Raw genomic sequence first — 13,070 nt, 5'->3', positions numbered from 1 at the left:
TCCGTGTTTCCACCCGGAACCTAGAGGCATTGTGAGGACCCTGTTCCCCATCAACAATGACTGCCGAGTTACTGAACGAATGGGCTCCCCTGCAGGTCTCTGATTTTTTTTAAAAAATATATTTTATTGATTTTGTTCAGAGAGGAAGGGAGAGAGATAGAGAATTAGAGTCATCGATCAGCTGCCTCTTGCACACCTCCTATTGGGGATATGCCCGCAACCAAGGTACATGCCCTTGACCGGAATCGAACCCGGGACCCACCCTTCAGTCCCCAAGCCGACGCTCTATCCATTGAGCCAAACCGGTCCCGGCTCTGGTTCCCTTTCAATGGTGGAGACACACGGGCTCCCAGGGACCAAAGCGAGGTCCCCGGCCCGTGTCCCCGCCCACCTCGGCGGCCTCCAAGGCAGGCCTCGCGGGCCCCGCCCAGGCCCGCCCCCGGCTCGCGCGGTTCCGCCCAGCTGCCGCTGGAGGGCGCGCTTCGCGGGGCGGAGCCTCCTCTCCGCCTCCGGGCCCGCCCCTCCCGCCGCCGCCGTTCACCTGCTCCGCCCTCGGCCTCCGCCAGGGGGCGCGCCTCCGCGGTGCGGCCCTCCGCCGTCTCCCTCAGCACCTCCAGCACCGTCTCCGGGGGCAGGTCGACCAGCTGCTCCCACACGGACTCCGTGTAGAAGTCCACGGTGTGCGCCTTGGAGATGGGCAGGGCCTGCCTCAGGAACCGCAGCAGCCCCTGCAGCTGGGCGCGCAGCGTGGGCAAGTCCTGGGCCGCCGGGAGCGGGCTGGAAGCCGCCATGACGCTCCCCCGCCCGAGCTGTAGATGGCGCCAACGGGGACGCGAGGCGGGGGCTCCGCGGAGAGTCGCACAGGCCGGATCAGTCGAGCTCCGATCGAACACTGCGGTTGGGCGATGGATTGCTTCCGCCTGGTGACGTGCTTTGACCGCGTCCGTTGTGATATTTTTCCGGCGACGCGCTCGGTGTGCCATGGCGCCCGCGAGGCCGGCGCCGGGGCGGCGGACGGCGAGTTGGGGGACGCCGGGCGAAGGGTTTTCTCCGGCCGGATTCAAGAATAAGAATGTGAAACAGAGGACGTGGCGACCGAACCATGCGCAGGCCTTCGCGGGGAGCGTTCGCGAGGGTAAGAAGGCAGCCCTCCGAGTCCCCGGGCCTTTAACTCAGGGGGAGGGAAGCGGGGCGGAGGGCGTCACCCCTCAGCCAGCTGAAGCCCTGGGGTCTCAGCTCCGGAGGGAAGACGAGGCCAGGTTGGTGAGCGTCTTTTTTATTTTTTTTAAATACATTTTATGATATTTTACAGAGAGGAAGAGAGAGGGATAGAGAGTTAGAAACATCGATGAGAGAGAAACATCGATCAGCCGCCTCCTGCACACCCCCTACTGGGGATGTGCCCGCAACCAAGGTACATGTCCTTGACCGGAATCGAACCTGGGACCCTTGAGTCTGCAGATCGATACTCTATATCCAATGAGCCAAACCGGTTTCGGCTGGTGACCGTCTTTCACCATCTCCTCCCACTTAGCCTCCATTCTTGTTCAGAACTCTTCCTCCACGTTTACCCACGAAGGCGTTAGCAGAGAGCCTCTGCGGTGCGGTGTGTGGGTGTGGTGTGTGTATACATTGGGGCATGTGTTAGGGAAAAGGATAGGAAAAAAAGCTAGGGCCAGACATCTGCCCCATACCCTTGCTGGTTACAAATAACCCAGAGCCTTCCATTCTTCTCTTACCGGCCTTCCTTTCCTTGGCTTTGGTTCGTGTTTGTGTCATTTTGTCCTGTTGTCCGCAAGTTCCCGCAGAGCTCATGCATCTTAAGTTCAGGTATCTGTTCAGAATGTCATGCACCATCTTTCTCTCTTGTGTTGAGCTGCTTTTAAAAGTGAGTCGTACAGTAGTGTTTCTAAGGTAAAATAATAGTTGTGAGCTGTATTTTTTAAGGCTTTGTTGAAGACCTAGATGGATTAAGGAATTTGTTTAGATTTCTGAGTGCAATAAACTGGAGTCGGGCCACGCTCTCTAAGTCATGTTGCCTTATTTGAGATTCTTTCTTGAAGTGTCTTCATGACTAAGTTTGCAAAGAATCAACATACTGTTCACTCCGTTAGTTTAAACTTGTTTTCTTGAAATGACCTTTCAAAGCAAAACAAAGCAATTCTAGCATCTGAATGCGATGATGGAAAAGTCACAGCTACATTTTTTCATGCCGCTTATTTTCTGAGAAAGTAATTACCGATTTATGTTCTTCAATGTAGGACAAGGCTTTGCATTTCGAAGAAAATTGAAGATTCAGAAAAATTACAAGAAACTGCTATGGCGGAAAAACAAGGCTCAAACCTCACAGGAATCCCAATTCAGAGATCGATATCCCGATCACCTGAAGCATCTTTATTTGGCCGAAGAGGAAAGGCTGAGGGAGCAGCGGAGGAAAGCTCAGCAGCCTTTGTCAGAAGAACAGGTGAATCAGGCTTTGCCCACAGAACCATGTGACACTGACCAGGCTTTGTCTGAAGAGCATTGTAGCATTGAGCAGCCTCAGCCAGAAGAGCAATGTAAAGAAGAAAGGATAAAGTATGTATTTTCTCATTTTGAAATTCTTTTTTTTAAGCTTAAGTAGTATTTTATGAAATTAGACAATTTATGTAGAAATTGAAATTGTTATTTGATGCATTTTAGAAGTCATGGTGTAATTAGGCAATAATTTTTTCATGTTGGCACTTTTTTTTTTTTTCATGTTAAATGACTGAATTAGGGTAGGTTAGCTTAATTAAAGAAGTAATGGAATGGGTATTAAAATATCTGGGTTTTAGATTGCAGCCTTTCAAGTACATTTAACTTACTTGGACTGTGGTTAATGCCTGTTGTTAATATATGGGTTGGTTTTTTGTTTTTTTTTTAACTAATTTTTGAGAGGTACAGTTTGGTGGTTAACAGCATGAATAGACTCAAGCTGGACTTCTCTAAAATGGAAATTATAAGTATTTAATTAAGAGAGTTGCCATGTTGTACCTTTCCAGAATGAATTATTCTCAGACTCTATGGTGTCCCTGACCAATTGTGACATTGTAAATACTAAATGAGTTCATTTGTTCTAAAGTACTTTAAAAAGTATATGATATATAAGAAGTACCATGTGTTAGCTACTATTATTAATTTAGATACCCCCCCACACACAGGATATAAATTTAGTATCAATTCAAAAAGAAACAATATAGCACCATACACTTTGGTTTTATAAATGCTAACTTATAAAGCTTTCTCTGCACATAACTCAAGTTAAAAAAAAGATGCTAAACCTAAACTTGCAGAGAAGCTAGGTGTTACCTGGGACCATAACCTTTAACTTCACTAAAATTCTGTCCTTTCAAATTGGAGCTATTTTTTTTTAAATATATTTTTATTTATTTTTTACAGAGAGGAAGGGAGAGAGATAGAGAGCTAAAAATGTTGATGAGAGGGAAACATCGACCAGCTGCCTCTTGCACACCCCCTACTGGGGATGTGCCAGCAACCAACGTACATGCCCTTGACCGGAATCGAACCTGGGACCTTTCAGTCCACAGACCAACGCTCTACCACTGAGCCAAACCGGTTTTGGCCAGATTGGAGCTATTTTTGCTAAGCATAATAGGAACTTGGAACCCAGGAAAGAGTGTTGTTGGGGATGAAGACAGAGATACTAAAAATTCAGCTTTTCAGTACGTTTGTCCATCAATGGGTGTAAAGGTTGGCAAAAAAACAAACAAAAAAAAACAACACTAGAAATGGAGGAATGAATCGTTTGTATTGATAATTGAAGTGAGGAAAGTTTAATCATGACACAAAATTCTTTGTTAAAATAGTATTTAAAGATTTCTTATTTTGAAGGGAAATGTCACTGAAGAAGTTAAATAAAACTGCCTTAATTGGAGAAAGAGGGGAATACAGTAACAGCTTTCTCAATACAGGAAAATTGTGCAGAGTAGGGATTGGTCAACTCAAATACTATAAAGTCCAAGAAAACAAGATTGAGATCGGGTCTTCTGGGTTTGTGCTCTAGGCAATTATTAGTGATCTAGTAAAGATTTTCAATAGATAACCCTGATGAAACGTTTACCCTTACATGTAGCATCCAAAGCCATGGTCATGGATATGATTTCTAAGAACAACATGGGAACCAAAGAGAGAAACACTTGGGGGAAACCTGGGGTTAGAAAGAGAGAGAGGCTCTAGCATAGCACACTGAGAAGGAGCGGTTAGAAAGGATCAGGGCTAGAAAGGATCAGGGCGAAAGGATGTCACCAAAACTAATGGAATGGAATTTTCAAAAGTAGTGAGTAGTCAATTAAATGAAACTGAAAGGTGCCCATTGACCTGATCATCATATTTGACTAGAAGGCCATTACTGTTTTGGGATGGGTAGTGTGATTACCATGTGAGAGCAGAAATCAGATTGCAGAGTTCAGTGAATATGAAGTGCCTATCTTAGTTTATGCACTATTCTTTCTAGATACTTGACCTTGAAAGGATGAGGAATAAGAGATTGGTAGTTAGAAGAGGATCTAGAGTTTGGTGATGGATAATTAGTCATTTGTTTACTTTAAGAAGGTAGGTACTGAAATATTTTGTACTGTGTTTATGAAGTTGATATAGTGAAAAGTTGAGAGACGGGAAAACGGAAGATTATTAATGAATCGGATAGCCTGAGGAAATGGATGGAGTCTGGGTCCAAGTGGTTGAATTACCTGTGACAGGGTGGGATACCTCAGAGACTTGAGGAGTACTTCAGGATAGAATAGTTTGCCTGGTCAGTGTGGCCCAGTGGTTGCAGTGTCAGCCCACGCACATAAGCGTCATGAGTTCCATTTTCAATCGGGCACTTTGTGGTTCACTGTCCAACCCAGGGTTGCCTCTGGGAAATAGCAAATCTCTACCCCCGTCTCCCCTCTCTTTCTCTCTATCCCTCCCTCTTTTCTTCCTCCCCTCCTTTCTTCCTTCTATCTCTGAAAAACAGTGGAAAAAATATCCTCAAGTGAGGGGGAAAAAAAACAAAAGATAGAATAATTCTAAGTGGACTTGTGGTCATTTATGAACAAGTAGGTAGAGTATAATAGAGATGAAGTGGTCAAAGAACTTTGGGATTAAAATTCATGTCCATCTACAACTTCCGTTATGACCTTCAATTTAATGCCTTCAGTCTGTTGTTCCTGCCATTCATATGTTTCCTGTTGTGTTTTTTAGTGTGTGTGTGTGTGTGTGTGTGTGTGTGTGTTTACATCCTAGTATCTTTCAAATCTTTCTGTATTTTCCCTGGTTGAAATAGTTCTCCAAGAGTCTCCAGTCACCCCTTGTAATCTATCTTGAAAGTTATAACTATATTTTTAATACTGTTATTTGTATATTTTATCAATAAGATTAACATTCTCTTTCTTCTTATCTCTTCCCCCTTCTATTTATTTGCATTAGTGAGATTTTAATATACAAGTACTATATTTGACATATTTGTCATAATTTCGGTTATATTGTTTTTAATCTTTACATATTATTTTTCTTTATCTTATGAAGCTTCATTACTATTCCCAAGAAAAATAAAAAGAAAACATCAAATCAAAAAGCGCAAGAAGAATATGAACGGGTACAAGCTAAGCGTGCTGCTAAGAAACAAGTAAGATCTTTAAAAATATTCAGATTCCTATTTACGCTACATGTATATATAATCTGTGTTTCTTAGTGTGGGGTATATAGTATGCCCTCTGTAAACATTTATTGAATGTATATCAGAGTTGGAGAATTTTAACATATTCAGATTCCTTGATTGTTTATCTTATCCTTGAGAAGTGGTCAGAAATAGAATTTTAAAGATATTGCTTAGAGGTTAATGACATGAGCTTCTGGGATAATGTTTACTAAGAGTTTGGTCTAGGAACTGGCACTTTTGACAAGTACCTCAAGAGATTCTTATGAATAATAAAATTTGAAAACCACTGACCTAAGAAAAATATAGATTACTTGCATAATTTTACATTGAAGCAACTGAAAGCCAGAGGGGGAGGAGAATACAGTATTTCTTTACTATAAAGAGTTAGTCTTGTTAATTAAAGAGCCTACTAGAGTCCTGGCCAGGAAGCTCAGTTGGTTGGAGTGTCATCCAGATACACTAAGGTTGCAGGCTCGATCCCCAGTCAGAGCATATACAACAAACTACCACTGAATGCATAAATAAGTGGAACAACTTATCATGTCCCTTCTTCCCTCTTCTTCCCTCCTTTCCTTTTTCCCTCCCTCCCTCCCTTTTTCCCTCCTTCTCTCCCCCCCTCCCTCCCTTCGTTCCTCTCTCAAAAATAAAATAAAAAGTCTATGACATTAACTTAACAAAACATTACCACTCTCTGTAATCATTCAGAAACCCACAATTAGAATAGACTTTTTCTAATAAGGAAACAAAATTATCTACAACTTAAACAAAATCGGCATTTTGGTTAATCTGGTTAACTCTGAGTTTTTATATTGAAGCTTTATTAATTTAGCACTTTAAAAAAGATAGCATATCAGTGATGGCACTGATTTAGAATTTTTTGTGTGTGTTTTGACTTTAGAATTTGGGTATTTTTGAAAGTTTCCTATCTAAAATTTTATGATTATTTGTAAATCGGTGGCAGACTAGAATGAAGCAGAAACATTTTACCATGGAAATAGTTTCATAGCTTATTACTTTCTCCTCTTTCCTAATCAAGCATCTGATATCTGCCACCTTTGGAAACAGTATACCAGATGAAGTACAATAAGGACCTTTGTACTGTAAAGCATTTAATGTCTTAAATTTTCTTTACATAGATAAATGCTAGGACTTTATAATTATGAAAATTGACAGTCTCTTAGATTTCAAATGTTAATACCCAGCATCATTACTTATGAAAAATCAAAATTGAGAACATTAAATAAGAACCATAATTGATAGTAAGACTACATTCTTTTTACTTTGTTTAGTGAAACTCCACATACCTAAATTTCCACAAATAAGTCCCAAATCTTTATGTGCTTTTTAAAATAAATGAGGTACCATACCATATAAGAACAAGTTTAAGTGACAGTGGTATAGCATAATGGAGAATTGCTCAAACTTTGAATTCACAAGATCTGGATTTGAGACTTGGCTGTACCAGTTATTTGGAATTTGGGGCAAATCACTTTTCATATCCTTGTCTGTAAGATGAAGATAAAGGCTAGATAACACTTTTAAAGAATGAAATGTACTATGATGTATGTGAAAGTACTTGGTTAGATATGAGTGACCATACAAATTGAAGGCTGTGTCATTTGGGGGCTATATGTGTTACAGGGGAAATTGAAAAACAGTCCATATATTGCATTATTAAAGAACTTTTGTTTAATTTTTATATTTGATTTTGTAAATATTATAGTACACTTTAAGGAGTGCTTTTTGGATCTATACACTAATGGGATCGTTTTCCTTAGATTCAAATGAACTTGAGTCTTTCTCTTAGCAAATTAAATGAGCATAATCATTCTTAAGTGTTTAAAAATCATAATGCCTCGTATAATGTTTTACACATATATGTAGCTAAACATTTTTCTGGAATTAAATCTGTCAGGTGGCAAATTAAAAAGAATATGAGATGTTCTGGAAATGAAGGTTTTAGTGTTACATGAAGATAAAGTCACTTTTAACTCTTCAATGGGTCTAGTTAAATGATGAAATCATTTCATAAATATGCCTTCGATGCTCTGAGTTTATTTGCATACATATAATTAAAATTATTTAATAACTTTATGTAATAGCATGTATTATAGTGCCTTTTAACATTTGAAAATAAGAGAGACTCTTAATATTTTGAAAATAAAAGAGACAGACCTAAAGTTTTAGCATGGTGATACCTGTTTCAACACAATTTTGGAACTATATTTACTGTTTGTTACTAATGAAAATTACATATGTTACTTTCAGGAATTTGAGAGGAGAAAGCAAGAGAGAGAAGAAGCTCAAAGACTCTACAAAAAGAAGAAAATGGAAATGTTTAAAATATTGAGCAAAAAGACTAAAAAGGGCCAACCAAACTTAAATTTACAGATGGAGTATCTTCTAAAAAAAATACAAGAAAATAATTAAATCAAACACTTTATATTAAATCAAGAGTTAAAATATTGCTGCCTATTGAGTTCTTTTGTATATGTAATATACTTCCTAACAGTTCACTAGGTTTGTCTATATAAACTGGATTGCTAAGCTATACTAAATGTAAAATGTCCAAAATTTTTTCTTCATTTATGTAAAGGAAAATTTTCTACATATACGCTGTATATCATTTGCTTTCTATTTATTTGCCCCTGAAGGAAGGGTGGCTTGAGTGACTAAAAGAACCTGCTATTTGGGTGACAGTACTTTCGTACCAAATAATTCAGATGAAATAAAAATGTTTTTTAAATGAAGCAGAGCTTTCAAAAGAGCATTTCAATGAAAATTTTCAATTTAGTAAACAACTGTTATAGTTTTAAAATTCATTTTAATAATGGAGGCAGTGATTCTCCTCGGACGTTTTTATTTATATATTTTTAGACTCAGCACATGTTATAGGGGAATGGGCTTTCTAGAAACCTGAGAGCACACTGATAACTTCTTTCCCCACCATATAACTATGGGGCATTTCATAAAGCAGAGTTTGGTGTAAAAACAGAAAGCCTGATACTTATAAACATTCCCAAAGTGGGAATACATAGCTTATTAGTGTAAGATCTTGGAAACTTGCAGTGTCACACCAATAATTAAGCTTTCCAGATCATGTTATTGTGTAAGACATTGTCACTGGAACATTACTGTGTTACCTCTATGTATACTTGTGAACCGAGACACGGTGCTAAAATACTGCTTCTCCTGCCTCCTTGCAATCTGCCAAATGAGAAAGCCTTCACTATCATCATTTTAAAAAATATACATATTTTTTATTGATATTTTACAGAGGAGGGAGAGAGAGCTAGAAACGTCGATGAGAGAGAAACATCGACCAGCTGCCTCTTGCACACCCCCTACCGGGGATGTGCCCGCAACCAATGTGCATGCCCTTGACCGGAATTGAACCTGGGACCTTTCAATCCACAGACCGACGCTCTACCACTGAGCCAAACCGGTTTCGGCCACTATCATCATTTTTAAATTATATTTAAAAGGCTACATAATAAAGTCTATAAAATAATAAGAGACAGCCTGAAATTGCATTAAGATTTGAGGAGTCCTTGCATTCTACAGATCACTCCGCATTTAAAAGTGTAATAGATGCTGAGGAAGCAACTTACTAAAGAAAGGCGATCTTTTATTGTAGTGGGGGGAAAAATGCTTCGAAATTTTCAGTGCATTTTAATATTGCATTTAAAATAACTCAGAGAACCTACATTTGGCTACATTAATGAAGACGGTACATTATGAAACAGAGTAAAATATTTTAATTCCTTTATAATCATTTTGCTTGTGTTTTACTTCTAGACACTTTTATCAGGGTAGGACAAAACAGGGAATAAAGTCCTTTTCAGAGTAAAAATTAAGTTCATTTTAACAAGTTTGTTGTTGAGCAGTTGCTATATATGCAAGTTAAAGGTTAAGGAGTTACTCATTTAAAAAAAAAAAAATTCTCCAAAGATCTAGAGCAAATGCCTAGTAAGGTTATAGGACAAAAAGAAATCAGTAATGATCAGGTACAAAACGAAGACGGACTTGAGTGACCAAAGAATCACCTAGAAAGCCCTACCCCAATAGCATTGATGCGCTCAGTAATACATTTTTTAATAACTACTAAGACATTTTGTTGTGGTTGGTCTTTAGACCACACTTTGCAAAGCATTGGATCCAGGCCTCAGAAGAGAGGCTTCATTTCATTGAAGACACCAGGGAAGGTTTCGTGGGTGAAATGGCATGTGAGAAAAGCCTTCCAGAATGAGAAGAGAATTAGACGTGACAGCATGAAGGAAATTACAAAGGCAACAAAACTTCACAGTGAATTTAAGTCTTTATAAAGAGTAGTTATGTTACATGTATATTATTACTGATTGGGGAATCACACTCTAGTTCTCATTCCTGTTGTTTCCTTCCTTATGGAGGGGCACCCTCAACCTACTATAGTATCTACTTTTCTGCCCAGGAAGGTAGTGGCTTAAGTTTGGGAGGAGGACCTGGCCTGTGTAAGGTACGTGTACTCTTGATTACTACTTTTATACTGAAAATGGCAAAGAACAGGCAGTATTGATGGGTAAGGAGAGGATGGAGATGGAAGAAGCAGGGCAGAGACCTGTGTTTGGTAGAAGGAAACATCTAAACCTCCCAATTTGTGCTGTATGCAGGAGTACAGAGAGAAGTAAAGCGAGAATGAAATTTGAGGGAACACAATATACAAGTGGAGAAGCATTGGGTGGCCAGAGCTTGTTTCAGACTTTAATGTGTATTCAGGGAGTTTTGATCTTGGCAGTTTGTAGAAGCTTATACTGGACCATTAATTTTATTTTTATTACTGCAGTAGGCTTTTAATTTCTACAGTTTCTGCAAGAGGATTTCAGCATTAGGGCATGTGAGGTTTTAACATGAAATGTAAGGTAGATTTGTCCACAGGAAATTGGTTATTTCTGGAGATGGTGAAATACTGAGCCTCAAGCAGAGAAGTGCACAGACCTCAACAAAGGAGCAGGGTTGGGGCATGGGAGTGTGGAGACACAAGATCCAGCAAAGTCACAGAACGTGTCACTGGCTCACACACATGCTGGCTTGCTGGATGGCTGCAGCCAGTGCCAGCTAAGATGAGACTGTGAGCTGCCCTGGCTTTGTTGCCATTAACAGCATCGGTATGGTTAGGCAGCTTTCAGGATGCAGCCTTGACCTTGACCTACATTTCAATTCATTAGAGGCTGCAGGGGCATGGGAAGCAACTCATTTGAGGAAAGGATTTAATTTGAAAAAATACTGTAGATGTGCTAAACATTAATGACTATCAATATTTGCTACTTTAAATTTCAAGGCAGAAGACTTCTATGCCATACGGATTTTAGAGAAGTTCAGGTTTAAATTGCTCATGCCAGTCATTAAAAACTACCCAGTCTGTCCTAATTAAACGGAATGACCGACTGGATGTCCTTCCGGACAAAGTCGGGGCTGCGAGGGCCGAGGCAGCCAGAGCTGAGAAGGCCTACTCTTGCACGAATTTTGTGCATAGGGCCTCTAGTATATAATACTAATATAACAGAAATAAGGCAACTAGTAGAAGGAGTTGACTTGGGTTGAAAAAATGTTCTTTGGATGTACACCTAAGTGGCCCTCAAATGACCTGTTCACATCAGTGAGTTAAAGTGGATCTGCAATATCATCCACTCACTCCTGCCAACCTTAAGAGAAAGTCTTCCAACAATTCTGCTTGAATTAATTACCAGGGCAGTAGATTTTGATGTATATTAAAATCTGAGTTCATTTAAAACAGTAGCATAGTATTTATATGACTTGCATTTTATGCTTTCATAATGAGAAGAGCTGACATTTTTGAGTTTGGCTCCTGATAATGTGAAAATGTGGCAAATGCTTCTAGATTAGTCATTGAAATAGTAGTCATACACTTTTAGGCCTTCCTGTGCTCATGAACATTTACTTTATACGGATTTCATGAAAACATAATTGTAAATATAATTTAGAAATGGGAACATATGAGATTAAATACTGCTTAATTTTTTATTTAAGGTCACACAACAATTTGGTTTCTTTGCTAGAAACAGAAACTCAATTTCCTAACATTCACCCAAGCTGCTATATGAATAACTCAAGAAATTCCATCTGTAAAATTTCAATCAAGACAGATGTATTTAAGCTCTTTGAAAACTTTGCTTGCTCTGTAATTCCAGATTTCAGACTGATTATTATATCTTAATTTACAGTTTCTTTGACAGTACATGCTGGCATTGCACGTGGCACTCTTTTGGAGTAACCATGACATACATACATTCAAATAAATAATGTTCAAGTCTCAACTGACTCATCTGGGTCAACCAATATAGTCTTCCTAAAATACAAATGAGCAGCCCTAGCTGGCTCGGCTTGGTGGGTACAGCATTGGCCTGCAGACTGATGGGTCCTGGGTTTGATGTGGTTTGGTTCTAGTCAGGGGCACATGCCTGGGTTGCAGGTTAGATCCCCCAGTGAGGGGTGTGCAGGAGGCAGTCGATCAATGATTCCCATCATTGATGATTCTATCTCTCTTTCCCCTATCCCTCTCTGAAATCAATAACAATATTCTTTAAAAAGTACAAATGATTTTTTAGTTAGCAGTATTGGGAAGAGTAAGCTTTTCTAGTTTTCTTTATTTTAATGGCACTCATACCTTTAGGTATTCATATAACATTCTACATTGAAATTTGGAGTTAGCAGAAAAGAAAGGAATAGAAAAAACATTTAAAATCATATTAAATGTTTGCATGGAAATTACTCACATTTCTACTACTTACAAGTTGTGTGACTTTGCAAAATGACTTTCTGTCTCTGTGCCCCAGTTTGCCTATCAGTAAAATAAGTATAATAGAGCCTACGATGAACAAAACAAACTGATGAACAAAATATATTCAGAGATGCAGAAGCATGGAACAGACTGTTGTTGAATCTCAGAGGGAGGGTGGGGGGTGAGTGGGAAGAGATCAACCAAAGAACTTGTATGTATCTATGCATAATCCATGGACATAGACAATAGGGTGGTGAAGGCCTGAGGTGGGAGGCAGGGGCAGGCTAGAAGGGATCAATGGGGGAAAAAGGAGACATATGTAATCTTTCAACAATAAAGATTTTTTAAAAGATAAAATGAGCATAATAATATAGGTTTACAACTTATTTTCTAAAACCTTTGGGTCCAAGGATATTTCAAATTCAGAATGTTTTGATTTTTAAATAGGTAAATTAGTGCAAACTTTATATATTTATATAACAGTCACAGCAGAGTCTCAAGAACCATATTAAAATTGCTGCAGCAAAATTAATTATTCAAGCTGAAGGATAATTTAAGAATATAAATATGTTCATTTCGATTTTTATCAGATTTCTACTCATGTGAGAA

General features: G+C 39.2%; 2 protein-coding genes across 5 annotated transcripts in view; one reads left to right on the top strand and one right to left on the bottom strand.

Annotated features, from left to right (window-relative positions):
* Window positions 1–983, bottom strand: part of METTL25 (methyltransferase like 25) — a 91,976-nt gene extending 90,993 nt beyond the window's left edge. For all 3 annotated transcript variants that reach the window (XR_004991145.1, XM_036456520.2, XM_045588303.1), the window contains exon 1: window positions 542–983. Coding sequence is in view for 2 of the 3 variants with exons in the window: in XM_036456520.2 (XP_036312413.1) it covers window positions 542–983 (442 nt within the window). In the remaining variant the exon portion in view is untranslated. The remainder of the gene's footprint in view (window positions 1–541) is intronic.
* CCDC59 (coiled-coil domain containing 59) overlaps window positions 982–13,070 on the top strand; it is a 34,232-nt gene continuing 22,143 nt past the window's right edge. The window contains exons 1-4 of one of the 2 annotated variants that reach the window (XM_036456522.2): window positions 982–1,135; window positions 2,262–2,577; window positions 5,551–5,650; window positions 7,952–8,148. In XM_036456522.2, coding sequence (XP_036312415.1) covers window positions 982–1,135; window positions 2,262–2,577; window positions 5,551–5,650; window positions 7,952–8,113 — 732 coding nt within the window. In that variant the 3' untranslated portion in view covers window positions 8,114–8,148. Of the gene's footprint in view, window positions 1,136–2,261; window positions 2,578–5,550; window positions 5,651–7,951; window positions 8,149–13,070 lie in introns of those variants that run through there. The other variant, XM_045588304.1, reaches the window with a different exon arrangement.

Source organism: Pipistrellus kuhlii, unplaced genomic scaffold (assembly GCF_014108245.1).
Source record: "Pipistrellus kuhlii isolate mPipKuh1 unplaced genomic scaffold, mPipKuh1.p scaffold_m20_p_3, whole genome shotgun sequence".
In the NCBI taxonomy this organism is placed as follows: domain Eukaryota; kingdom Metazoa; phylum Chordata; class Mammalia; order Chiroptera; family Vespertilionidae; genus Pipistrellus; species Pipistrellus kuhlii.
This window is presented reverse-complemented; position numbering and strand designations above follow the sequence as displayed.